General features: G+C 41.3%; 1 protein-coding gene across 1 annotated transcript; it reads right to left on the bottom strand.

The window, feature by feature from the left end:
• Positions 1–253: 253 nt before the first annotated feature.
• Positions 254–6,659, bottom strand: LOC139339059 (proenkephalin-A-like). The gene is made up of 3 exons (XM_070974495.1): positions 6,328–6,659; positions 5,763–5,909; positions 254–1,108 (listed from the first exon to the last, which is right to left on the bottom strand). Exons 2-3 carry the CDS (start codon positions 5,904–5,906, stop codon positions 518–520), a joined length of 735 nt encoding a protein of 244 aa, XP_070830596.1. The 5' UTR covers positions 5,907–5,909; positions 6,328–6,659; the 3' UTR covers positions 254–517.
• Between the last annotated feature and the right edge of the window lie 16,018 nt (positions 6,660–22,677).

The following is a 22,677-nucleotide window of genomic DNA, read 5'->3' as shown; positions in this document are numbered from 1 at the left end:
GTCATCTTAAAAAGGGAGTGTCATGTTTAGCATTTTGTGTGTGAGGTTTTCAGGTTTGTGCGTACAATTTGAAGGAATCCGTTAGTGTTTTGAGAAATGTGTGTTAAGAACTGTGAAAAACTGTAACACAACAATGTGCATATCTAAATGTTTGACGAGGACTTGACCTCATTGTGCCTCCCACTTCTGAAACCTAGGCCCTTGGACACACACAAACTCTACATGGTTATTTAAAAAGAATTATGGACCAACACACCTTGATCAACAGATTCTTTTAATAAATAATGTCATCATGAAAACCAAAAGCAGACCAAAAAGTGATCTGTGTACATCTGAACAACATACATTTATCTTTTTTATCATTACAGGATCAGTTGAACCAATGATGTAGGCAGCAGCATGTTATACAAAGCCAGATAATGCAATGTAATTAGCAGAGCATGTTGGCAATAGATTCAGACAAATGCAGACTACATGGTGATTGGTTGAAGATGGGGGGTTTCATTCCTGTGGCGTCCTAGTCCATGAATCCACCATACCTCTTCTGTAACTCGCTGCCGTTCTCCCAAGCCCGTTTCAACACCACCCCACTCTTGCTGCTGTCCACCAGCCACTCAGGCCTGCCCACACGCCTCATGAACCCTCCATAGCGCTTCTTGAGCCCACGGCCTAAAACTGCCTCCAGCAGGTCATCCTGCACCACTCCATCTTCAGCCCGACGCATGAAGCCTCCATACCTCTTTACTGCCTCGCCTCCCTTACCATCCCCCTCACTGCTGTGCTCAGCACCTTCAGTGAGAATCTTTAGGATCTCCAGGCGAATGGTTTTGTCCTCGTCCTGGTTTCCAGGATCCTCAAGTGCCCCCTCTGAAGAGGAGGAACGGCGAGACATGAAACCACCATAGCGCTTCATAAAGCCACCATACTTCTTCGCTAGCTGGTGTTTATTTGATGTTTTGTCTGTCATCATGGTGCCCACTTCTTCCTCTTCCTGCGGTTGAGGGGGGCCTGCAAACACAGGAATGTGGTTTTCCTCCTCCAAAAGGAAGTCCCAACACAGACGGAGCTTCTGGCTGTCCAACCCACCTTCACACTCAAGTGTGCATGTCTGGAAAAGTCAAAGTTATCATCATGACAAGTCACATTGTCCTGTCATTCTTCTATTGAAATATCAGGACCTGAATCACTGTGGTGTTCTCCTCAAACTTTACAGATTAAAAATGTGAATCATTTCGGGATAAATTGAAGGGACTCGATGTAAGGGCACCTTAGTAATGTAAAAGGCTATGAGCACAGATTCAAGGAAGGACTCAACATTTTAGAAAACACTCATAATGATGAAATGAGAAGGTGAGTGCCAGTGATATGTGTGAATGTTGAGTACAGAGCTGGAATCTGACTATAGACTGCTTTTGTTTTTTGTTTTGTTTATTTTCCTAGTAAGGAAATCACGTGTCTTCAAATGCACATCAATATCTACACTTGGCAGAGGTTACACGACTGTTCCCAATGCTGTAATATTATGATGATGTTTCTAACTGCCTTCAGTTCAGTAGTAAGATCAGCCTGTCTCTGGTACAACATGTGACGCTCAGTTCAGGACAAAACTATGCCTGTATAAAAAGTCTTTATATGATTAATAACTCAGCAATCACCAATTTGTAACATATTTATTGAAGCATGATTTTTCGGTGGTTTTCACACTCTTGTTGGTAAATTTTAATACAGAAAATAACATTACTATACATCAGCACTTAACTGACAACAATGTGTTGTCACCAGTGAGAGCTACACTATCAAAAAGTAATGATTCAGTTGGTGTTAAAGATTAATTTGTAAATGCACTAAAACAGTCTAGTTTTGTGGTTGTAAGAGGCACTACATGTCTTCATGACTTGACTCTTAAACATGTTAGCATTTATCAGAAAAAAAGGCCTGCCCCAGACACTTTTTAGTCATGGCTGGTATTGTTTGCACCTTGTGAGTCTCTCTCTGCGTGTGTACTTTATGCTCCTGGTCCACATTTGTTTTAAGTCGCAGAGCACTGCATCCCAGTTTCAATTATTCTCGTCCACTCTAAGACATTAGGTAAAACCAGAGAGCATCTTATGATGGGATCACACCAGCCGAAATACTAGATCGGAGTGTATGGTGCAATGGAACACATGGCATGACTGACGTGAGTCTGCTGAAAAAGGTGAACTGTGTCAGATTTATTCAATATGCCTAACCATCCTCTTATGTTCAACTTTGAACCCATGTTTTTACTGACATAAATACCATATGCCTTTTGCTGAAATATTCTTTCAACTGATAAAAGGAATTAACATCAAACAGTGTTAGTGTGTGAATGTGGAATGTGTCAGTACTGGCAAGAGATTAAAATTATGAGCTGTTTGTCAGGAAGATGAATATTAAATGTCCAACAACAACTGAAAATTATTTGTGTATCCTGAGGAACCATCACTACTTTGAGATCATGGTTGAAGCAGTAGGTGTTGACAACATCTGTGAAGATTTCAGGACGCACTATATTGTGATAGATGCGAGAGTTCTGTTGTCTGTACTTGCTTTTTGTTAGCTCTTTGGGACCTTTTCCAGCATAAACACCAACTTTGTCATGACCAGTAGCCCTCATTAGGACCCGGCTTTTGTCCTCATGAGGCAAAATGTAATTTCTGAGGTCCTGATTAATTGAGGTTATGGCTAAGATGTGAACTGAGCTTAAGTTAGGGTAAGGTTAGGCACAAATTGGTTATGGTTAAGGTTAGGGTTAGGCTGTCCACAATGAATGGAACTTAATGCAATGTCCTAACAGGGGTAGCTGTGAGTATGTGGTGTGTGGTTTTTGTATGTGTGTGTGTGTGTGTGTGTGTGTGTGTGTGTGTGTGTGTGCGTGTGTGTGTGTGCGTGTATGAGTGACAAACTGTTCCTGGAGACACCTACTGTAGTGGGAACTTCCGATAGCCGATTTTAGAGCATTGGAAGGTATTTATATGTCTATCTGTCTGTGGTAAGATCTTGTCAACATCGCATTACAACCATGCATGTCAGTGTTGTCACAAAATTTTACAGCTGTGAGATCAAAATGAAGGTCAAGTTGAAAGATGGGTGTGGTGAACCATGAATTCCGACTACTCATGTAACAATGTCAGAATGATGACTGAGTAATCATGGATTGGAATGTCAACATGTTGTAGGGCAGTGCAGCTGATGGTGTGATCCGAAGGAAGATGATCTCTAGTTTTAAATGTCTTTTAGAAATGCTACTTTTGTGAAAGTGCAAGACTAAAATCCATCAACCTGTCAACTGGACCATGGCAAAATACAAAAACTCTGATCTGAATCTCTGCAGAGATTGTTAAAGTCTATTGTGGTAAGACAGCCATTTGAGTCTGTATTCCAATCATCCTACAGTTTTCAAATATAGAATAAATTTAAATTCCCTCTATTTTTTTCACTAACAAAAGATCAAACAAATTTTGTATTCTATGCGGCTCATTGCATCAATCAATGTTGTTTCATTTTTCCATCCTAGTCAAACTAAATCATGACAACAAAGCTTGATGAACTGTTCATGAAATTTAAATGGAGACACATAAATGGACACATAGAGAAAGCTCTGCCATATATCTTGTGTGTATTGCAATCCGACATTGTGTTGAAGAAACACAGACAAGAAACAAAGACTACACAAAAGAGAAAAGCAGTCAACTACGGTCAACAGATGGTTTGGGAGAACACAACAGTCTATTTTATCTATGATACTTACCCCCTTCACAACTTAGAAAAACACAATTTCTCCCATCTGCCCCAGCCTGTTCCTCACATATTGACACAGTATACTATTCACCTAATGGGAGCCTCCCCTATAAAAGCTGAGTGTCCCCCACCAAGCCGTCCACTTATCCCAGTCATTTTTTAAATACGTGAGTCCATATAACCCCAGAGGCATGAGTATAATCAGACTAAATGCATTTGCTGGGCCCTGGGGGCAGAGTTCACTTATTTTAGCCATCACAAATTCCTGTTTGATGGCATGAAAGAGGGATTCTTGCTGAGCATTGAGTGCCCCTGGCTTATGAATACAGAATTAATGAACAGGAAAATTGAACTGAGGACATATTGGTACCTGAGGGGCCTGGAGGGTAGAGGACAGCAGCACCCTCCAGTGGCCATAACAATAATGAGGAGAAAGGGACAGAAAAGACCAAATATGGATAGGTTACTAAATTTTAAGAAGAAAAGAAAATATTCAGTTCAGACTTCTATTGATATATAGTTCTTTTTTCTTTTTTCTTATAACTGTAAAGAATTCAGTGAATTACATCCATGTTCTTGGTGTCAGAGAATTTCAATGAATTTACAAAATGGTTAACGAAGAATTCCTTTAATGTTTACCAGTCATATTGGACTACACCTATCTTAAAATAAGATAAAATAAGAGATTGTTTCGGGTAAACATTTAAGCTGTGAACATTTTTAGACAGTATATTATAATGTTTTCAAACAAGGAAGAAATTCAGTTTTTTATTTGCTTAATAAATGAATTTTCATCAGTTACGCAAAGGTGTTGATATCGCAGAAGTGCAAAGCAGAGCATTCTACTGTGCTAACCATTAACTCAGTCAGACACCATATGGGAGCTCCTGTAGTCATCATGAAACCCACAGCATGTGAAATCTCCAGCATGGAATGTAAATGTACATGTGGCACACTCAACACATTATTTCAGTTCTGAGAAAACACTGAAATGTACTTTATGCTTTTTTGTAATCTTTTAATCTATAGAATGATATGAATGTGATTATTCTGGTCTGAACAAGAGGACAGGAAAGGAAAGAAAATTTGAGAGAGGGAAAGGAACATGGAAAGTTAAGGACTGAAAAGGAAATGAAAGAGAAAAAAGAGGGAAAATCCCTCAGCAAAAACCTGCCAGTATTGGTTTGAAGGCTACAGAAAAGTATTACCATGATTATCGTCAATGAAAGACTGTAGGAGGATGGATTCAAATGGGAGAATAAGACAGCTGAAGAAAGGAGGGCATGAAATTAAAGCAGAGAGGGGGGAGGAATAAAGAGTGGAGGAAAAGCAAGGAAAACTCTCAGAAAAAGATCCCTACAATTGACAAAAGAAGAGATACTGTGTATTTGTTGAGGCTTTATCATTTTGAAGTCTATGGAACAGTATTATCATAATTACAGCAACCTAAAAACAAGACATGAAGAAGAAAATGGAAAAAAAAAGGAGAGGTGCGGAAATGAAAGAAATGCATAGTAGGAATAAAATGTACAGAAGTTCAGAGACAGAAAAGGTAAAGAAGAAGAAGAAGAAATTAAAGAAAAATAGATTGGGAAAGGAACTTCTCGGAAAACAAACAATGAAAGGGTAGTGAGTGAGTGAGGGAGTGAACAAAGACATAAAAGACAGCATATGAAAGGAGAAGAAAAGAAAAGAAATCCCTCAAAGTAATGGAACAGCATCTAACAATTTTCAAAATGACTCATCACATGTATTTTACTTAACATATGATAATGGGAGGCTTAAAAAGATACATTATAGCTGACAAAATGGTCATAAACAAGACTGCTGTGTTACCAACTCTGGGTAAGTCTGCACAAAATTGAATCTATTTATTTATAAATTTACCATAAGTACAATACTATTCTGCCTGAGTGATTTCAGTTGATCAATTATTAGTTTGTCTGGATCTTACAAATAAAAATAAACTTTGCAGCTCTAATAAAATATAGCGGCATTACCAGGGGGGAGAAACCAGACTGCTGATCCAGCAGACGGTACACACACAGTGCACACTCCTTCCCGCAGTCCGTTCCAACCACCAGCGACACACATGTGCCGAGAACCATCATCCACATGCAGCCGTTGTGAGTAGAGGGAGCCATGGACTAAGGAACATTACGAAAACAGAAAATCAGCAAGATTTCTAACAAAGTACTACACATAATGTAAAATTGATGATGATTTTAAAATAAGGTGACAACCACAAGATAGCGAAATGTAATTTGTCATTGAGCAATTTCTACTTCTAATATTATTATTATTTTTAAATATTAAGATTTAACAGCTTTCCCATAGACGATGTAAAACCAAACGTTTCAATGCATCTGAAAATATGTATGTAAACTATGCCACGAAAGTTCCTTTAAGTGTGTATGTGTATAGTGGATATTGTCCGTTAGTGAACTCCTGTGATTATTAAATGTAGTGAAGGCAGTGGTAGATGCCTAAACATACGCCTAATTTTGTAGTGGCAGTTGCAGTATTAGCCGCAGTTGTTTCCTGTAAATGAAGTTGTTATCTTACCTCAGTGTTATTTTAAACGATACTTGAGCAGTTGTATGCTTTCCTCGACCGCGCGTGCCGTTGCAGGTAGGCCTATCGGCGGAGTGGGTAATCTGTTGAGTGGCGCGAGCTTGTGCACCCAATATATCTGCGCGTGGCTCTGTAGGTGGCACTCGGTGGGCAGAGCAGTCACAGTTCAGCCAATCAACAAACACACATATGCACACAGTGCTCTCTCTTTGACTGGTCTGCGCTCTGTCTTCGGTTTTCCTTGACACAAAAAGAGGCAGCCCAGCAGACGCCGGATAAAACAAACACCGATTTTGCTCAATAAGAGTCCGTTCAAAATGCTCGGTATAAGCGGTAACCGCGGCAGTTTAAAATGTTTGTGTGGCTTACGTCACCGAGAATAATGGAGAGGGAGATAGGTGCTTTAACAAACGTGATGATGTGACGTGACAGACTCCCATTCTCTTTACCTCACACGCGCGCGCACACCTATTCTCTGTCGCACATTGACTCATTATCTGTTATATTGCTTCTCAGAAAGTCTTTGACATAGATAATAAAAGGAAGTCAACCATGCAGGTACTGTGTGGGGATAATACTTAACACACACACACACACACACACACACACACACACACACACACACACACACACACACACACACACACACACACACACGTGTGTGTGTGTGTGATGCAATGTGTGACAGAAAGGTATTTAATCCATAGCAAAAAATGAAGACAACCTGTGCATATGCCTGTTGCCAGGGTAGTAGAAGCAGTGTTGTTTCATGGATTCTTCTTTTATTAAAAATGCAGTATGTTCCAGTCACTGACTTTCCTGTCTATTGTTATGATTTTCTGTTTGATGTCTGATCATCGATGAGAACATTATCCATATGCAATATAATCTTACTCCACAGCCTCTAAAACCTGCAGTGAAACCGACTGTTCTCTAAAGCATATAAATGTTTTGTGTGAGGTTTTACAATCCATGAGAAGAAATGTGCGGGAGGATTGATAAAAGAAAAAAATGTTTTCAAACATCATATTGTTGCTTAAATTCTCATTTATGCTGAAATCCATCAGTATAAATAAGAAACTGAAATCCCCTTTTTGTAAAGTTGTATATACAGTAGGTCTGTATATTAATTATCAGTAGAAGTGATCATGGGATTATTTTTTGTCCTAAAATTAAAAAAACACACACTGGGAACCCAAACCATTAAATGAAAACTGCAAAACAAAAATGATTCCAATGATTCCACTTTGATTCCAAAACTGGATAAAGAGCTACAACAAAATCCAAAGAAATGTTACTTGCATTTAAAGTCATAGCTTCAGCAGATAAGCATGCCTGTCTTTTGGTTTGTGCTTCTTATTCTTGGTTTACAATTATCAGTTCTGCTTTGACTTCTGAGTATTTCTGAGCTTGGTCTTTACATAGTTGAGCAGATGTTCTAGTGGTGGGCATTCTGTGTGAAATCCAAAGAAATGTGATTTGCATCTAAAATCTCCTATTGGTCCTATAAGCTGTCAGTCATATCAAGCCAGAAACTCTTAGAAGTGCCCACAAATCTCTTGTGTTAATGATGCAATTAACATTCAGACTGTTTGCCCTAGTACTCCATGAAAGCTGGAAATGATTTACAGATTTCATCAAACATTTTTCTTTTGCTGCTCTAGAATTAGACTGTCGGGGGTCTTCTAATGATACATCAAGCTGTTATGATCCACAAACCTGCACTGTTAGAAATTTTCCTGTAAAAAAACAGTAAACAACTGGCAGCAGGGTTGCCATTATGTTACTTTTTTACTGTCACTCAATTTACATTGTGTACTGTTCATGAAAAATACAGCATGAACTGTTTTTTAAAATTACTTTCACAGTATTTTATAATTAAATGACTATTTAGTTTGTATTGTTTACACATTTTAATAAACTATTTAAAAACTAAATTAATTAAGACATGAACAGTCATAGGCAGCAGGTAGTGCACATGCCTCACAGCAAGAAGGTTGCCGGTTCGATCCCCGGGCGGGGCCTTTCTGTGCGAAGTTTGCATGTTCTTTCTGTGCATGCGTGGGTTCTTTCTAGGTACTCCGGCTTCTTCCCACAGACCAAAAACATTCTCATTAGGTGAATTAGTGACTCTAAAATTGCCCCTAGGTGTGAGTGTGAGCGTGAATGGTTGTCTGTCCATATATGTTGCCCTGCGATCGACTGGCAACCGGTCCAGGGTGTACCCCGCCTCTTGCCCGTTGACAGCTGGGATAGGCTCCAGCCCCCGCAACCCCGAAAGGGATAGGCAGTATAGAAAATGGATGGATGGATGAACAGTCATACGATTACATACAATTAAAGGCACTTTTGTTAAGGAAAAACATGTTAATTAGACCTCACTGATTGTAGGTTTCACAAAATCTCTGTTTGAACCTGGCTACATGCACAGAAGGCAAAAATAATGAAGAGAATGAAGAGCATAATCATTGATTCTTTCAATCTGTGATTACAATGTAAGAGAAAAAACTTAACAGCTTCTTATTGCACTTTATATTTATATTATATTTATATTTATATATATATTTATACTTTTTATTTGAATGTAAATATGAAAACTTCACATGCAATTGCATATTAAATGAGTGCTGACAAAAACCAAAGACAGAGCCTTCTCTCTGAACATGAAATGAAAATAGTGCAATAAGTAAGTACAAGGCACTTAGACTCAGACATATTGACATGATCAACTTTATCAACTTTTTAAACTAACAATATATTGGAAAAATATGATACAGTCTTTAGAAAATTAAACCAGGTGACCAGTACAGAACAAACTGTTCACTTGAACTTGCCCTATATCATGTAACATCTGACTGTATTGCCCAGGCTTAAGGCATATCAGTGGTAAAAATAAAACAAAGAATAAATCAATAAATATGTCTGTGCAAAACAGTTAAAAAAAAAAATAGTATAATGAACATCACTATACAGTACATGTTACACAAGCACACAAGAAATTTCATATGTCTCAAATAGGCCACTGAGGTGCTAGACTGATGTCCACAGATCTGACAAGAAAACACCATTGCAAGCCAAACAGACTTGACTGCTGTGGTTCAATAAACAGTAAACTACAGTTGTAAAACTGTGAAGCAAGAAAGAAGGAAACAGCTCCCTTTGCAGTTCACCTGATAGTTGCTTATTTCAGTGTTTGATGTCTGAAAAATTAACTGATCAATTGTCTCGCGATGAACATGTAAGTATGCTGCTTACTATGATCAGTAGGGCAGCGGTAAAGTCATCTACTGCATCTGCAATTAGGGTTGTCCTGATCCGAACACATGATCAAAAATCTGGGCCGATCACGTGGCTGCAGACTCGATCGGAACTTGGACGTTATGTCCCGATCAGGTATCAGATAAATACTATATATACATATGTATATTTTTGTTTTTTTTAATCACATTTACAATATATGGGTTATTAGTGATTAAAAATAAATGAGGATAAAATAGTCTTTATTAACTACCAACGTTTACAGTTCGGGTCTGTGTCTGTGACAGACGCCACTGAACAGCGCATGCGCGGAACACGGTAGCACGCAGCAGTCTGTTTTGAAGCTGAGTCACGTGATATGCTGCTGCTATGTCTGCTGTGTGGAAATATTTCAAAGTGAACAACGAGAACAATGCAATTGCAAAGTGTGAGATATGCAAAATTGGGATCTCGAGAGGTGGGAAGGACAAAGCTGCTTTTAACACCACAAACTTGATACGACCCCTCAATATACTGTACTGTAGTGTATGCACTGTAGTTTACAATACACTGCACTGAGAATATGAGTTAGGAGTGCAGTTCCAAAAAGCACAATAATGGCCTTAGGCTACTTGATAACAGTCACTTTTATTTGCTCATTTGTTTGCATTTGATATTTTGATGCCTATTTTAAGTTAAGCAGCTATTTGTATTGAGTCTTTAATGTTGCGCTATATGTGAAGAAAATTTTATTTTATTTCTATGTTCTGTTCTGACTTGAGACTGTAATTCAAGCTACCTCATAGAAGTTTACAATACACTGCACTGCATGCATGCACAATTGTGCATAAGTGTTCCATGTTAATATAAGAGCCATTGGTAAAAAATAAAAATAAAAAAAATAAGGGACATCCTGCATCTTATTCTTTGCTCTTAGTTCGTTTCATAATGTTTTATAGAAGTATCGGATCGGGACTCGGTATCGGCAGATACTCAAAATCAAATGACTCGGACTCGGACTTGGGGGCAAAAAAATGTGATCGGGACATCCCTATCTGCAATATCAGAGAAATGTGTCAAAAATCAATCTAAATACAAATGAACAGTCAATTGAGATGATGCACAGTGCACGGTGGATAAACAATCACGGTTACAGCAAAGCAAATCTTCAGTACTTAATTTGTGATCCACTAATTATCTTTAAAATAATCTTGCCTTTATTTGAATCTGCACTGTGACACAAAATAATTAGCGAGCACCGTAGTCTTACATAATATTAGTCTAATTCAACTGTTGAAGTGACTTACATAGACCGTAAAATGTTTACACAAGACTATCATAAAGCTTCATGAATTCACTGGCAAAATGCAGGTGTCAAAAAGGGTGGATAAAAGGGAGGCTCCCTTTGTTACCTGTTGCCAGATTGTCGTGATTCATTCAGGGCTTCCTTGATTGTTACCCAGTGTGAGTACTTGGATGTGAGTAGTTGGATTTCTTTTGTTTCAGTGCCTACCTGTCTCGTGCCTTGCCTCAACCTTTTGTTTGATTGTTTTTTTCCACTCAGTTTGAGTGCACTTTCTTTTCATTGTTTGTTTTCCACTCCTTTTGAGTGCCATTTTTGTTCATTATTGTTAAATTAAATTTCATCTGTTCATTCTCACTTCATCTCTGGGCTGCATATTTGAGTCCTAACAAAAACATATTTAAAGGTTTTCCAAAACCTTAACAGAACAATCTGGCCAACATGGACTCAGCAGACCATATTAAAAGAGCTGTCTCTAGTCAAGGCATTTTATTAGGACAGCACGAGCAATTGCTCCAGGCATTGTGTGAATTAAACCAGCACATATGACACAAATGTCTGATTCTCCTCGCCATGACCTACCGCTACCGCTTGCGTCTACTGACACAGAGTTTTCTGAGACCCTGAGCACTCATCCTGGTCTTTGATCACTTGAACCATTCTAGTAATGCCTCCAGTCGCATTCAGAGACTCTCACAGAGAAACCGACCAGCGGATTATGTGGTGGAATTCCTCGCTGTGGCTGCAGACACTGGCTGGAATGACGCAGCGCTGCAGGCGGTGTTCCTCTGGGGACTAACCGAACAACTCCAAGATGAACTAGCAACTCGCCACCCTGTCTGCTCCAGTGGCTAGTGATGGCTGGAGAAAGCGACCCGCACATCCTCCCAGTTTCCTCCTCCTCCCACACCTGCAGTCGGAGTTGACGTGCCACTGGCACAGTCCAATTGGCCTGTGGAAGAAGAGCTTATGCAACTGGGAAGGGTTCGGTTATCCTCCACCAAGCGTTTCCTCAGGATCTGGGCGGATGAGTGTGTGTATTGTGGCCAAATGGGTCACATTTTGTCTCATTGTCCCATTCGACCAAAAGAGACGGCTCACCAGTAGATATAGGAGTAACGAGCCCAGTTTCAAATAACTCTAATTCCCACATTAAACGTAAACTCCAACTATGTGCCTCATTTTGTGTAGGAGGGGAGGTTTGTTGTCTACTAGCGTTGTTGGACTCTGGAGCTGAAGACCACCTGCTGGACAAAAGCGTGGCTGAGGAGGTGGGCTGCAGCCTGGAGGAGCTGGAGAAACTGGTGAAGGCATACATGCTTATGGAAACACATTGCACCACTCCCACCAAAATGATCTCCAGTAATCACCACAAGACTTTTTTTTTTTTTCATCATCCATGCTCTGCTAGGACACCCCTGGTTACATCTCCACAATCCTCAGATTTATTGGGTTCAGGGGAAAATTGTAGTTTGGAGCTGTCACTGTCATTCATTATGTCTCCATTCAACCCTCCCTGCAGCAGGTGTTGTTGTTCCCCAAGCTTACCATCACTTAAGGGAGGTGTTCAGTAAAGAGAAGGTGTTACACCCCTGGAAAGAGATGAAATAATCACGAGTCATTGTACGGCTTTTCCTCAGTAAGTCTTTTACTGGAATTAATTCACATAAATATAACAACCTCCAAACAATACATCTACAGGTAAGTAGAGAGGTAGACAGCACACACCTTATTAGAACGTCAATAATATTTACAACATTTACCTGAAATTCTTGTCACTCTAATTCCTTGTCTCACAACTTACCAAAATTACACTAAAGTGCATTAACAATTTACAAAAAATTACAATAAACCCATATAACATGTATCTGTGGATTCAAAGTATCAACGCTAGGTGGCGTATGCACTCGACAGGATGACACACTACTTTGTTTCAGCACAAAATACTCTCAGCAAAACGTTGGTTTAACTTTCTCAAACATCACAGTAAGAACCTCTGAACACTTTTAAAGTCAGTTTTAAAGACATGTTTACACTGTTGACAACCCACAACATACCTGGAAAGGGATGAAATAATCACAAGAGTGATTGTACGGCTTTTTCTCAGTAAGTCTTTTACTGGAATGAGGAAAATACCATGAATTTCCCTGGGTAGGGGGTGGAGCCATAAGCAATCGATCTCAGAGTAACAGATCAAGACCACGGTGTAGATGACAGATCACTCCTCGCTGAATTTCACAACAAGATGAAAGCAAACAATTTAAAACTACTGTGCTTTCAGCATTTTATCTTTTTTTTTTCTTTAACCATGTAACAGATTTTAACTGTTTTTAATGACTTTTATGGTTTCTAGTCACTCTTTGTGACTCTTGCTTTTAACTGTATGCCTTTATCCTCACTATACATTTTAACATTATGAAAGAACATGAATTGTGATATTTATAACAAGACATGAATCTGTAATATTTTTAACTTGTCACACAGGCCCTTTCTCTCCCTCCACACCATCCCTACGACTGTTCCATCGACCTTCTCCCCAGTGTGACTCTGCCCACCAGTCGGCTTTACAGCCTTTCCTGCCCAGAGAGAGGGGCGATGCAACAGTACATCAAAGACTCTCTGGCTGTGGGTATAATTAGATCCTTGTTGCTGGGGGAGGGCTTTTTTTTGTCTCCAAGAAAGACAAGACCCTCAGGCCCTGCATTGACCGGGGCAAAATGACATCACTGTAAAAAATAAGTACCATCTCCCCTAGTTAACTCGGAATCCCTTCAGAAAGCTACCATCTTTTCCAAAAACTTAGTCTGCACTAATGAGGGAGATGAGTGGGAGACAACGTTCAACACACCACCGGGACATTTCGAGTACCTGGTCATGCCTTCTGGGTTAACCAATGCTCCAGCAGTTTTTAAGGCCCTTATTAATGATGTTCTCTGAGATGTCCAACAGATTCATTTTGTATAGCTGGATGATGTACTCATTTTCTCCCACTCGGCTGAAGAACATCTGAAGACTCTTATCTGGCAGGTGCTCGTCTGACTGTTAGAGAATTGACTCTTTGTAAAGGCCGAGTAATGCGAATTACACACCGACTCTGTATCTTTCCCAGGTTTTATCATCCAGGAGGGGAGTCTCAAAACCGACCCAGAGAAAGTAAGGGCGGTGGAGCAGTGGCTGGTCCCGCAGACCCAAAAGGAGCAATTTCTGAGCTACGCTAATTTCTATTGAAGGTTTGTTCGGGACCACAGTAATATTGCCACTACATTGACTAAGATGACTTCAAGTGACGTTTAGCTGGTTAACTGAAGAAAACAATTCTTACAATTCTTTCAACAAGCTCAAGGGACTGCTCACCTTGGCTGCGGTGCTTGTGCAACCTAACCCTTAAAACAATTCATTGTTAAGGTGGATGCTTCTGATACTGGGGTGGGGGCAGTATTGTCTCAGCACACGGGTCTGCATCCCTGTGCCTTTTTCTCTTGCCATCTCTCTCCTGCAGAACGCAAATACAATGTGGGATGACGCCCTCTTCCATTAGTTCTCCCCTGCTGAGATTGTGGCTGTGCCTGATACCATGGAGGCTGGATGCTGATGCCCAGGAGTAAGTGGCTGTCTGCACCGGCTGCACTTCACCACCCTCTGCCAGTATGGTTTCAGCACACAGGTCTGCATCCCTGTGCCTTTTTCTGTTGCCGTCTCTCTCCTGCAGAACGCAAATACAATGTGGGATGACACCCTCTTCCATTAGTTCTCCCCTGCTGAGATTGTGGCTGTGCCTGGTACCATGGAGACTGGAGGCTGATGCCTGGGAGTAAGTGGCTGTCTGCACCGGCTGCACTTCACCACCCTCTGCCAATTCAAAAAAAAAAAAGGATGAGGAAGAAGTGGGGCAGATGGGTGATTGACATCAGGTGTAATCAGTCAGTCACGTGGGGTGTAGTGCACTGCATATTTGATATTAAAATTAGCATACATGAGCCAAGTTTGGGGCTGCACGGTGGGGCAGCAGGTAGTGCGTGTGCCTCACAGCAAGAAGGTTGCAGGTTCGATTCGGGCCTTTCTGTGTGAAGTTTGCATCATCCCGTGCATGTGTGGGTTCTCTCCGTGCACTCCGGCTTCCTCCCACAGACCAAAAACATGCTCATTAGGTTGATTGGTGACTCTAAATTGCCCCTAGGTGTGAGTGTGGGTGTGAATGGTTGTGTGTATGTGCCCTGCGATCGGCTGGTGACCGGTCCAGGGTGTACCCCGCCTCTCGCCCGTTGACAGCCGAGATAGGCTCCGGCCCCCCCGCGACCCCAAAAAGGATAAGCGGCGTAGAAAATGGATGGATGGATGGAGCCGAGTTTGTTCGGGTGGATTTCATCATTTGTAAAAAATGGCCGTGATTCCAGAAGAGATTGAAGTTGTCAATACTGTTACAATACTGTAACCTTGGTCACACATTGCAGTGGACTTTGTAATAGGGTTACCACCCTCTAAAACCACCATACTTCCTATAGTTGACCATTTCTCCAAAGCAACCAATTTCATTCCACTTCAAAAACTACTGTCTGCCTTGGAAGCCTCTGAACTCCTCACTCAATATGTCATTCGAATCCACGGTATCCCCTCTGATATCGTTTCTGACCATGGCCCCCAGTTCATTTCTCAAGTATGGAAAACTTTTGCCAAAGCTTTGGGGGCCACAGTCAGCATCACTTCCAGTTTCCAGCCACATTCAAATGGGCTGACAGACAGAGTACTCCTACTCCCATGGGTCGAATGTGCTCACATTTCACTCACATCCTCTGCCTGTGGTTTCTCCCCGTTGGAAGTCCCGCTAGGCTGCAATGCACACTAATTCAATAGCAGCTTCCTTCTGATTGTGCCCTGATCCTTTTCAACAAGAAGGCAAGAACCAGCCACAACCAACATTCAACCTACAAGGATCAGAGTATGATCAAATTTCTCACTCTTCTAATAATCTGGCATATTCTTTAGTGTGCTCAATCTAGCCATGTTCTACAATGCTATTCCAAGCAACCCTTTGTTACAATCAGCTCTCCTTACCTGCGTAGCGAACATGAGAGACACCAACACAAACAAAATCCTTGAGCTGCAATATCCTTGAGCTGCTGACAGACACCGAAATATCTCCACAACGGCTTTTCCTGATATCTGAACAATCCCTACCTCACATCTCCAAACCTCATCAGCACTTTCAAATTGCCCAAGCCTAATCCTTGCTGTGGGCCCATTGGGCCGGTGCCAGTAAGTTTCACTTCCTGAAAGTCCTCTGCTCAAATCAAGAAAAACTCTGCGGACTCCCATTAGTGGAGTCCTTGCGTGTAAGTGTTTGTTTTTACACCGTGCCCCTGCAAAGCAGTTGCTAAGCTACAGTAACTTCACTTTACTACACACTACACATTTTCTGCCATAGCTGTTGTCCCTATTCCGCAGATATCATCAAAGTCTGCTACCACTTCACCTCTCCATCTGGCTGTGACCGCTCCCTGCATCTGTCTCAAAAGTCCCATGCTGAGGATCTCTGGCTACAGCAAGGAGCTAAACTAAAGAAACCGGCAACAACTTCACACCAAATCCAAAAATTCTTAACTCCACTCCCAGTCAAAATCCATGAGTTGCTGTCCATAGAAGCAACAAGGAAAACAAGCCACCCCCACAATCATCTCCTTCTCCTCTCCACGAACTTCAGCTTTCTAACTAACTGATACAGTCCCCTGGAGGAGCTGGATCTCCCCCCCTTGACAGGAGACCCACATCCCATGTCGGATGCAACTGTTGTTACTGCTAACCCTTAAACATCTGGAGAAGGGGCCGACCGGAGCAACAAGCAAGCAGGGAAGTCCTCCTCCTACCAACCCATGCTGCTAAGGGAGGCTGTTGACAGGTGCTCTGGGGGTTCACTTTCTCACAGCCGACTGGAAAGCAGCCTCCCACGTTGGACGACAGGCCTTCACCACAACACTCCCAGGAGCAGCCCGCTCACCGTCACCTCATGAGTTTGCCCCACTCTGATGACATGAGAGATGCACTGTCACCTCCTGGAAGCACTCAGCCCCCACCCCCTCGTCCATCTTTCACCCCACCACTCTCCTAATTGGTGATTCAATAATCCGTCATGTCAGGTATTTTAATGTATCCACTCTCTGCATCCCCGGTGCTACCATACCAGTGATTAAAAAAAAAAAAAACTCCACAGTATCACAGTATACTTCCATCACTCCCTGTGTCTATTACTTGTTTCATTGTCCATGAATAGACCAAGGCCGACTTTAACCTCCTCTTTAACTTGTTAAAACAGTCTGGAAAATCCATCTTCATCTTCAGTCCCATTGCACCTTTATCCCGCAGGGCAGCTCGATTTAGTAGAGTCCTCTACCTCAACCAGTGGCTTCAGTCCGCCTGCAAAGCTCAGGGTGTGACATTCATTGACAACTTCAATCTCTTCTGGAATCACGGCCATTTTTTACAAATGATGAAATCCACCCGAACAAACTCGGCTCATGTATGCTAATTTTAATATCAAATATGCAGTGCACTATGCCCCACGTGACTGACTGATTACACTTGATGTCAATCACCCATCTGCCCCACCTCTTCCTCATCCATTTTTTTTTTTTTTTTTTTTTTTTTGTGCAATATGACATTACAGTGGCAATACAGGACAGACAAACCAGTTGTGAACAACAAACACAACAAACAACAACAACATTTGTGGTTTTGTGTGTGCGTGTGTGTGTTTGTGTGATATGAGAGTAAGAAAAATGGTATTATATATATATATCTAATATATATAATAATATTAATAATAATTATAATTGTCAGACAGGCAAACGGAATAATAATAATAATAATAATACTAATAGAAATGATTAAACAGAAGGAAAAAAGAAAGAAAGAAAGAAGAAAATTAAAGAAAGTAGAAGCAAAAGAGAAAAACAGAAATACCACAATGTAAACTTATAACTTTTGCAATAATAATAGAAAGAATAATATCAATAATAATAATATGCAATATTACTAAAGATGATGAGTAACAATAATAATAATATGGAGGGAGGGTGGAGGAGGAGGGGAGGTCTTTAAATTTATGGAATACCCACCCATGTCCCTGCCCACCCGTACGGGACCAGCCTGCAGCCCCCAAAACCCCTGGACTTCCCCCTCCACTCCCACGTGCTCCGGACTATATATATATATATGTGTGTGTGTGTGTGTGTGTGTGTGTGTATATATATATATATATATATATATATATGAGATGTGGTGCATTAAAAATGAGGAGGAGGTTGTCATGAACTGTAATCTCATTTGATTGTGTTCCCTTTCCTCTTCCTAAACTAGTGTGATGTGCATTTAAAAAAGGTGATGTACCACCTGAAAACATTCCAGGGCGGAGAATTGGGGGAGGGGGGAGGGGGAAGGCTGGGAGGGATAAGGAGCTCACAGGCCATGGCCCAACAAGCATGACCCAGCAGGGACCCAAGTGATAAGTCTAAAAATAGTTATAGCAATAATGATGGTTGCATCAATTACCCCCCCCCCCCCCCCCCCCCAAAAAAAAAGGATGGGAATGGAGGTGTCAAAGAATTGAGGTTGATGATGTGACTGGTTTATGGCGGATTATGATTGTAAAAAAATGATGAATGACAGCTAGGTAGGGTTATGATTATAGTCAGAGGAGTTTGTATTTTCTAAAAAGATGTAGTCTGTGAGCAGGTTTTTCCAGTGTATGAGGTGTATGGAGTTCTGAGACTTGCAGTTAATGAGGATAGTTTTCTTGCCGACAGTCAGCGCCACTAGAAGTGAATGGGTGTGTGTTTTGTCAGGTTTTATTGTTGAAAAAAGGTCTCCTAATAAACAGCCCAAGATCTGGGATGTTTCTGTAATGTTTCTCCAGAAGTAGTGAACAGGTATGCAGTGCCAGGTTGCATGAATGTAGGTATCAATGCAGTTTAGTGAGCAGTGTCAACAGTTTCCAGATGATGAGAAGCCCATTTTTTGCATTTTGTGTCCAGTCAGATGAGTTCTATGGAGGATTTTGTATTGTATGAATTGTAAATTGGCATTTGTTGTCATGAACAAAGTGTTCTGGCAGATTTGGGGCCAGAAGTTGGCATCAGGAGCAATGGAGAGATCAGTTTTCCATTTTTCTGAAGGTATGGAGGGTGATGTATCGGCCTGTGATAATTGTGTATATATAATTTGTATATTTTAGATAAAAGTTTTTTTTGAGGAAGGGATGTTAATGAATGTAGAGGCTGGAGGGGGGAGGTCTAAGTTTATATTCTTGTTTTTCATTGTTGATTGGATGGATGATGAAACCTGTAGACATTGTAAAAATTGATGGCTCCCGATGCCGAACTTCTGGACCAGGAAGGAAAATGGAACCAGGATGTTATCGTTGAAGATATGTTTGAGGTGAGTAATCCCTTTATCTACCCAAGTGCTGAAATATAGTGATTGTTTATTGCTGATGAAGTCCGGATTGTGCCAGATTGGGGTGAAAAGTGAAGGTGTCAGAGTGAGTTAGTAATGTTGTGAAAGAGCTTGGTCTGCACCAGCTCTATATGGAAAGTGTCCTGTTGTGATTTGGCGCTATACAAATAAAATTGAAAAATTGAATTGAAATTGTAGAATTTCCACCAGGCTGTCAGGGCCAACGATATTGTGGGGTTTTGGAAACAGGGGTGTTTTTTGACAGTTTGACTAAGGAATGGTAAATCTGAAATATGGATGTCTTTGCTAACTGATTGTACTATGCCTAACCAAGTGCTATCTGACTGAGTGCGGTGGGTCCATTTGTAGATGTATTGAAGTTGATTTGCTAGTGAGTAATAATGAAAATCTGGAACATTGAGTCTGCCTAATCTTTTTGATTTTTGAAGAGTGGCCAGTTTGATTCGTGGGGGTTTATTTTTCCAGTAAAATTTGTTGATGGATGAATCGAGGGAATGAAACCAGGTGAGAGGTGGATGAGTGGGGATCATTAGAGATCACAAGAGATAATTGATTTTGGGGAGGACTGTCATTTTAACTGTTGCTATTCTGCCTAGAATGGATAGTGGGAAGTTCATCCATCGTTGGAGATCGTCATGAATTGTTTTATGTAGTGGAGTGAAATTCATGTTGATCAACTCTGACAGCCTGGGGGAAATGTGGATGCCTAAATAAGTGATGTGACTTGTGCAGAAGGGAGTGGGTGTTACAAGGGCTGCCACATCCAGACTATTGGTGTTTAATGGGAGTATGGAAGATTTGTGCCAGTTTATTGAGTAGTCAGAGAGAGGAGAGAATGATTTGATGACTGATTACTTCTTGTAGTGATGATTGTGGGTTCTCAATAAAAAGTAATATATCATCTGCATAGAGGCTGATTTTATGTTGCATGTTGGGGGTTTGGATTCCTGTAATGAGGGGGTTCTGATGGATGGCTGCTGCTAGGGGTTCAATAAAAATGGTGAACAGAGAGGGAGAGAGTAGGCAACCTTGCCTGGTACCCCTGTGAAGAGTGAAGCTTTGTGAGGTTTGTCTGTTAGTAATAACTGTGGCTGTAAGTGAGGTGTAAAGTGTTCTAATCCAGTTAATTTATGATTCCCCAAAGCCAAAACTGTGTAGGATGTGGATGAGGAATGACCAGTTAACTCCGAAGGCTTTTTCTGCATCTAAGGTGGCTATAATTAAATTATGGTTATGTGTGGCTGAGTGGTATTATATTGAATAGTCTGCCTGCATTATTGGATGAGTTTCTTCCTTTGATAAATCCTGTTTGGTCCAGGTGAATAATGGATGGAGTTATTTTTTCTAATCTGTGGGAGAGTGCTTTGGTGATAATTTAAATGTTGAGGTTGAGGAGTGAAATGGGATGGTAACTTGAAGGCTTGGTGGGGTCTTTGTTTGGTTTGAGAAGGAGTGAAATGGATGCTGTATTCATGTTGGGTGGAAGTCTGGAGTTTTGTTGTATTTTGGTTAACATTCTGTGGAAAAGTGGAGCTAAGATGGACCAGAAGTGTTTGTAGAACCCAGCAGGGAAGCCATCAGGACAGGGTGCTTTATTGTTAGGCATTCTATTGAGGGCAGATTGTTAGGATCCTGCCTTCCTGTCTCTCCTTTTGTGTCTCCTTGCCCTTTTTCCCTGTGTGTGTGTCTGTCTGTTCACCCCTGTTGGCGTGGCTGGGCATCACCTTATCTGCAGCCAGCTCTGCCTCCTGCACTCACCTGAGAGCACACTTCCTCATTGTGTGGAGTATTTAAGAAGCATGCAGTCTTCTCCTCTTTGCTGGATTGTTCCTTCGTCCTCCCATGATGGTGTCTGGTCTACTGGTCATAAGTACTGTGTCTTTGGTCCTCCTCTCCTCCTCAGAAATAGTTAATGTTCCACTGTTTGTCTCAGCCACCTATTGTGTGCTTGTTTTTTCGTTTGTTTCAGTGCCTAGCCACCGCTTCCACGCGTGCCTGTTGTATTTATACCCGCCTCGTCAGAGCTCCTTTTGTTCTTCCACTCCTTTTGAGTGCGCCTTTAGTTGTTTTTGTCCACTCGTTCGAATGCGCCTTTTGTTTGCCGTTTGTTAATAAACCGTGTTTTACTTTCATAAGTCCTGTCTCCGGGTCTGCATCTTTGGGTCCCACTAGTTAGTGGCACACTGCTTTACAGAATAATCCGGCCAGTATGGACCCAGCAGACCCCGTTCGGAAAGCAGTTACCATGCAGGGCACTTTACTGGGCCAGCATGAGCAACTGTTACAGGCCTTATGCGCAGGTAGCCACATGGCTCAACTTACTAGCTTCATCTGGCACCCAACGCAGCCCCAGGCTAGTTCCACTGAACCGGCGCTCGCCGACTTGCTAGCCACGAACCCCGATCTGTTTGACGGTTCCCGTGACAAGTGTCAGGGGTTCCTCCTCCAATGTTACAATGTTTTTCATCAGCGTGCCCGAGCTTTTCTCTCTGACCGTTCCAAAGTACATCCACTCCTTTAGAGTGCGCCTTTAGTTGTTTTTGTCCACTCGTTCGAGTGCTCCTTTTGTTTGCCGTTTGTTAATAAACCGTGTTTTACTGTCATAAGTCCTGTCTCTGGGTCTGCATCTTTGGGTCCCACTAGTTAGTGGCACACTGCTTAACACAGATTAGATTTCTTCAGTTGATAGGGGTGTGTCTAATGTGTTTTTTTGTTCAGGGGAGAGTTGGGGTGAATTGAGGCTGGTGAGAAATGGTCCGATGGCTTCTTCCGTAGGGTTATTATCTGAGGAGTACAGTTTGGCATAAAATTCTCTGAATATTTGATTTATTTCATCGGATGAGTTTGTTGACGTCCCTGCTGAGTTCATGATGGTGGAGACTGTGGCTTTTTCCTTATTTCTTTTGATTTGGTTTGCAAGATATTTACCGGATTTGTTATTGTGATGGAAGTTTTCCTGTCGGAGTCTGCTGATCATGAAGTTAGCTTTCTTGTTCAGGATTTCATTTATTTCTAGTTTATATTGTCTTAATTTCTTCTCGTTTTCTTCCGTTGGGTTAGTTGCATTGACAGTTTTTAGCTGTTTGATTTCTTCTTGTAATTCAGATTCTTGTTTGTTTTCTTTCTTTTTCTAATAGGCTGAATATGAAATGATAATTCCTCTGATGACGGCTTTACCTGTTTCCCATAGAATTGTGGGGGATGGCTTTGGGGAATCATTTATTTCCAGGAAGGATGCCCACTCTCTTTTGATGAGGTCATTAAATTCAGGATCTTTCAGGAGGGATGTGTCAAAGTGCCATCTGGTGACTGGTGTGTGTGGTCTTGGTGGGTTC

This window comes from Chaetodon trifascialis, chromosome 11 (assembly GCF_039877785.1).
Source record: "Chaetodon trifascialis isolate fChaTrf1 chromosome 11, fChaTrf1.hap1, whole genome shotgun sequence".
NCBI classification, from domain to species: domain Eukaryota; kingdom Metazoa; phylum Chordata; class Actinopteri; order Chaetodontiformes; family Chaetodontidae; genus Chaetodon; species Chaetodon trifascialis.
The sequence above is the reverse complement of the archived record's forward strand: the minus strand, read 5'-3'. Positions and strand labels throughout refer to the sequence as shown.

What these genes read in the sequence shown, in the direction of transcription:
- LOC139339059 (XM_070974495.1), bottom strand. Translation starts at nt 5,906, where the DNA reads ATGGCTCCCTCTACTCACAACGGCTGCATGTGGATGATGGTTCTCGGC. An exon ending in AGTCTGGTTTCTCCCCCCTG is followed by an intron (nt 1,109 to 5,762) that starts GTAATGCCGCTA and finishes TGACTTTTCCAG; the next exon opens with ACATGCACACTTGAGTGTGA.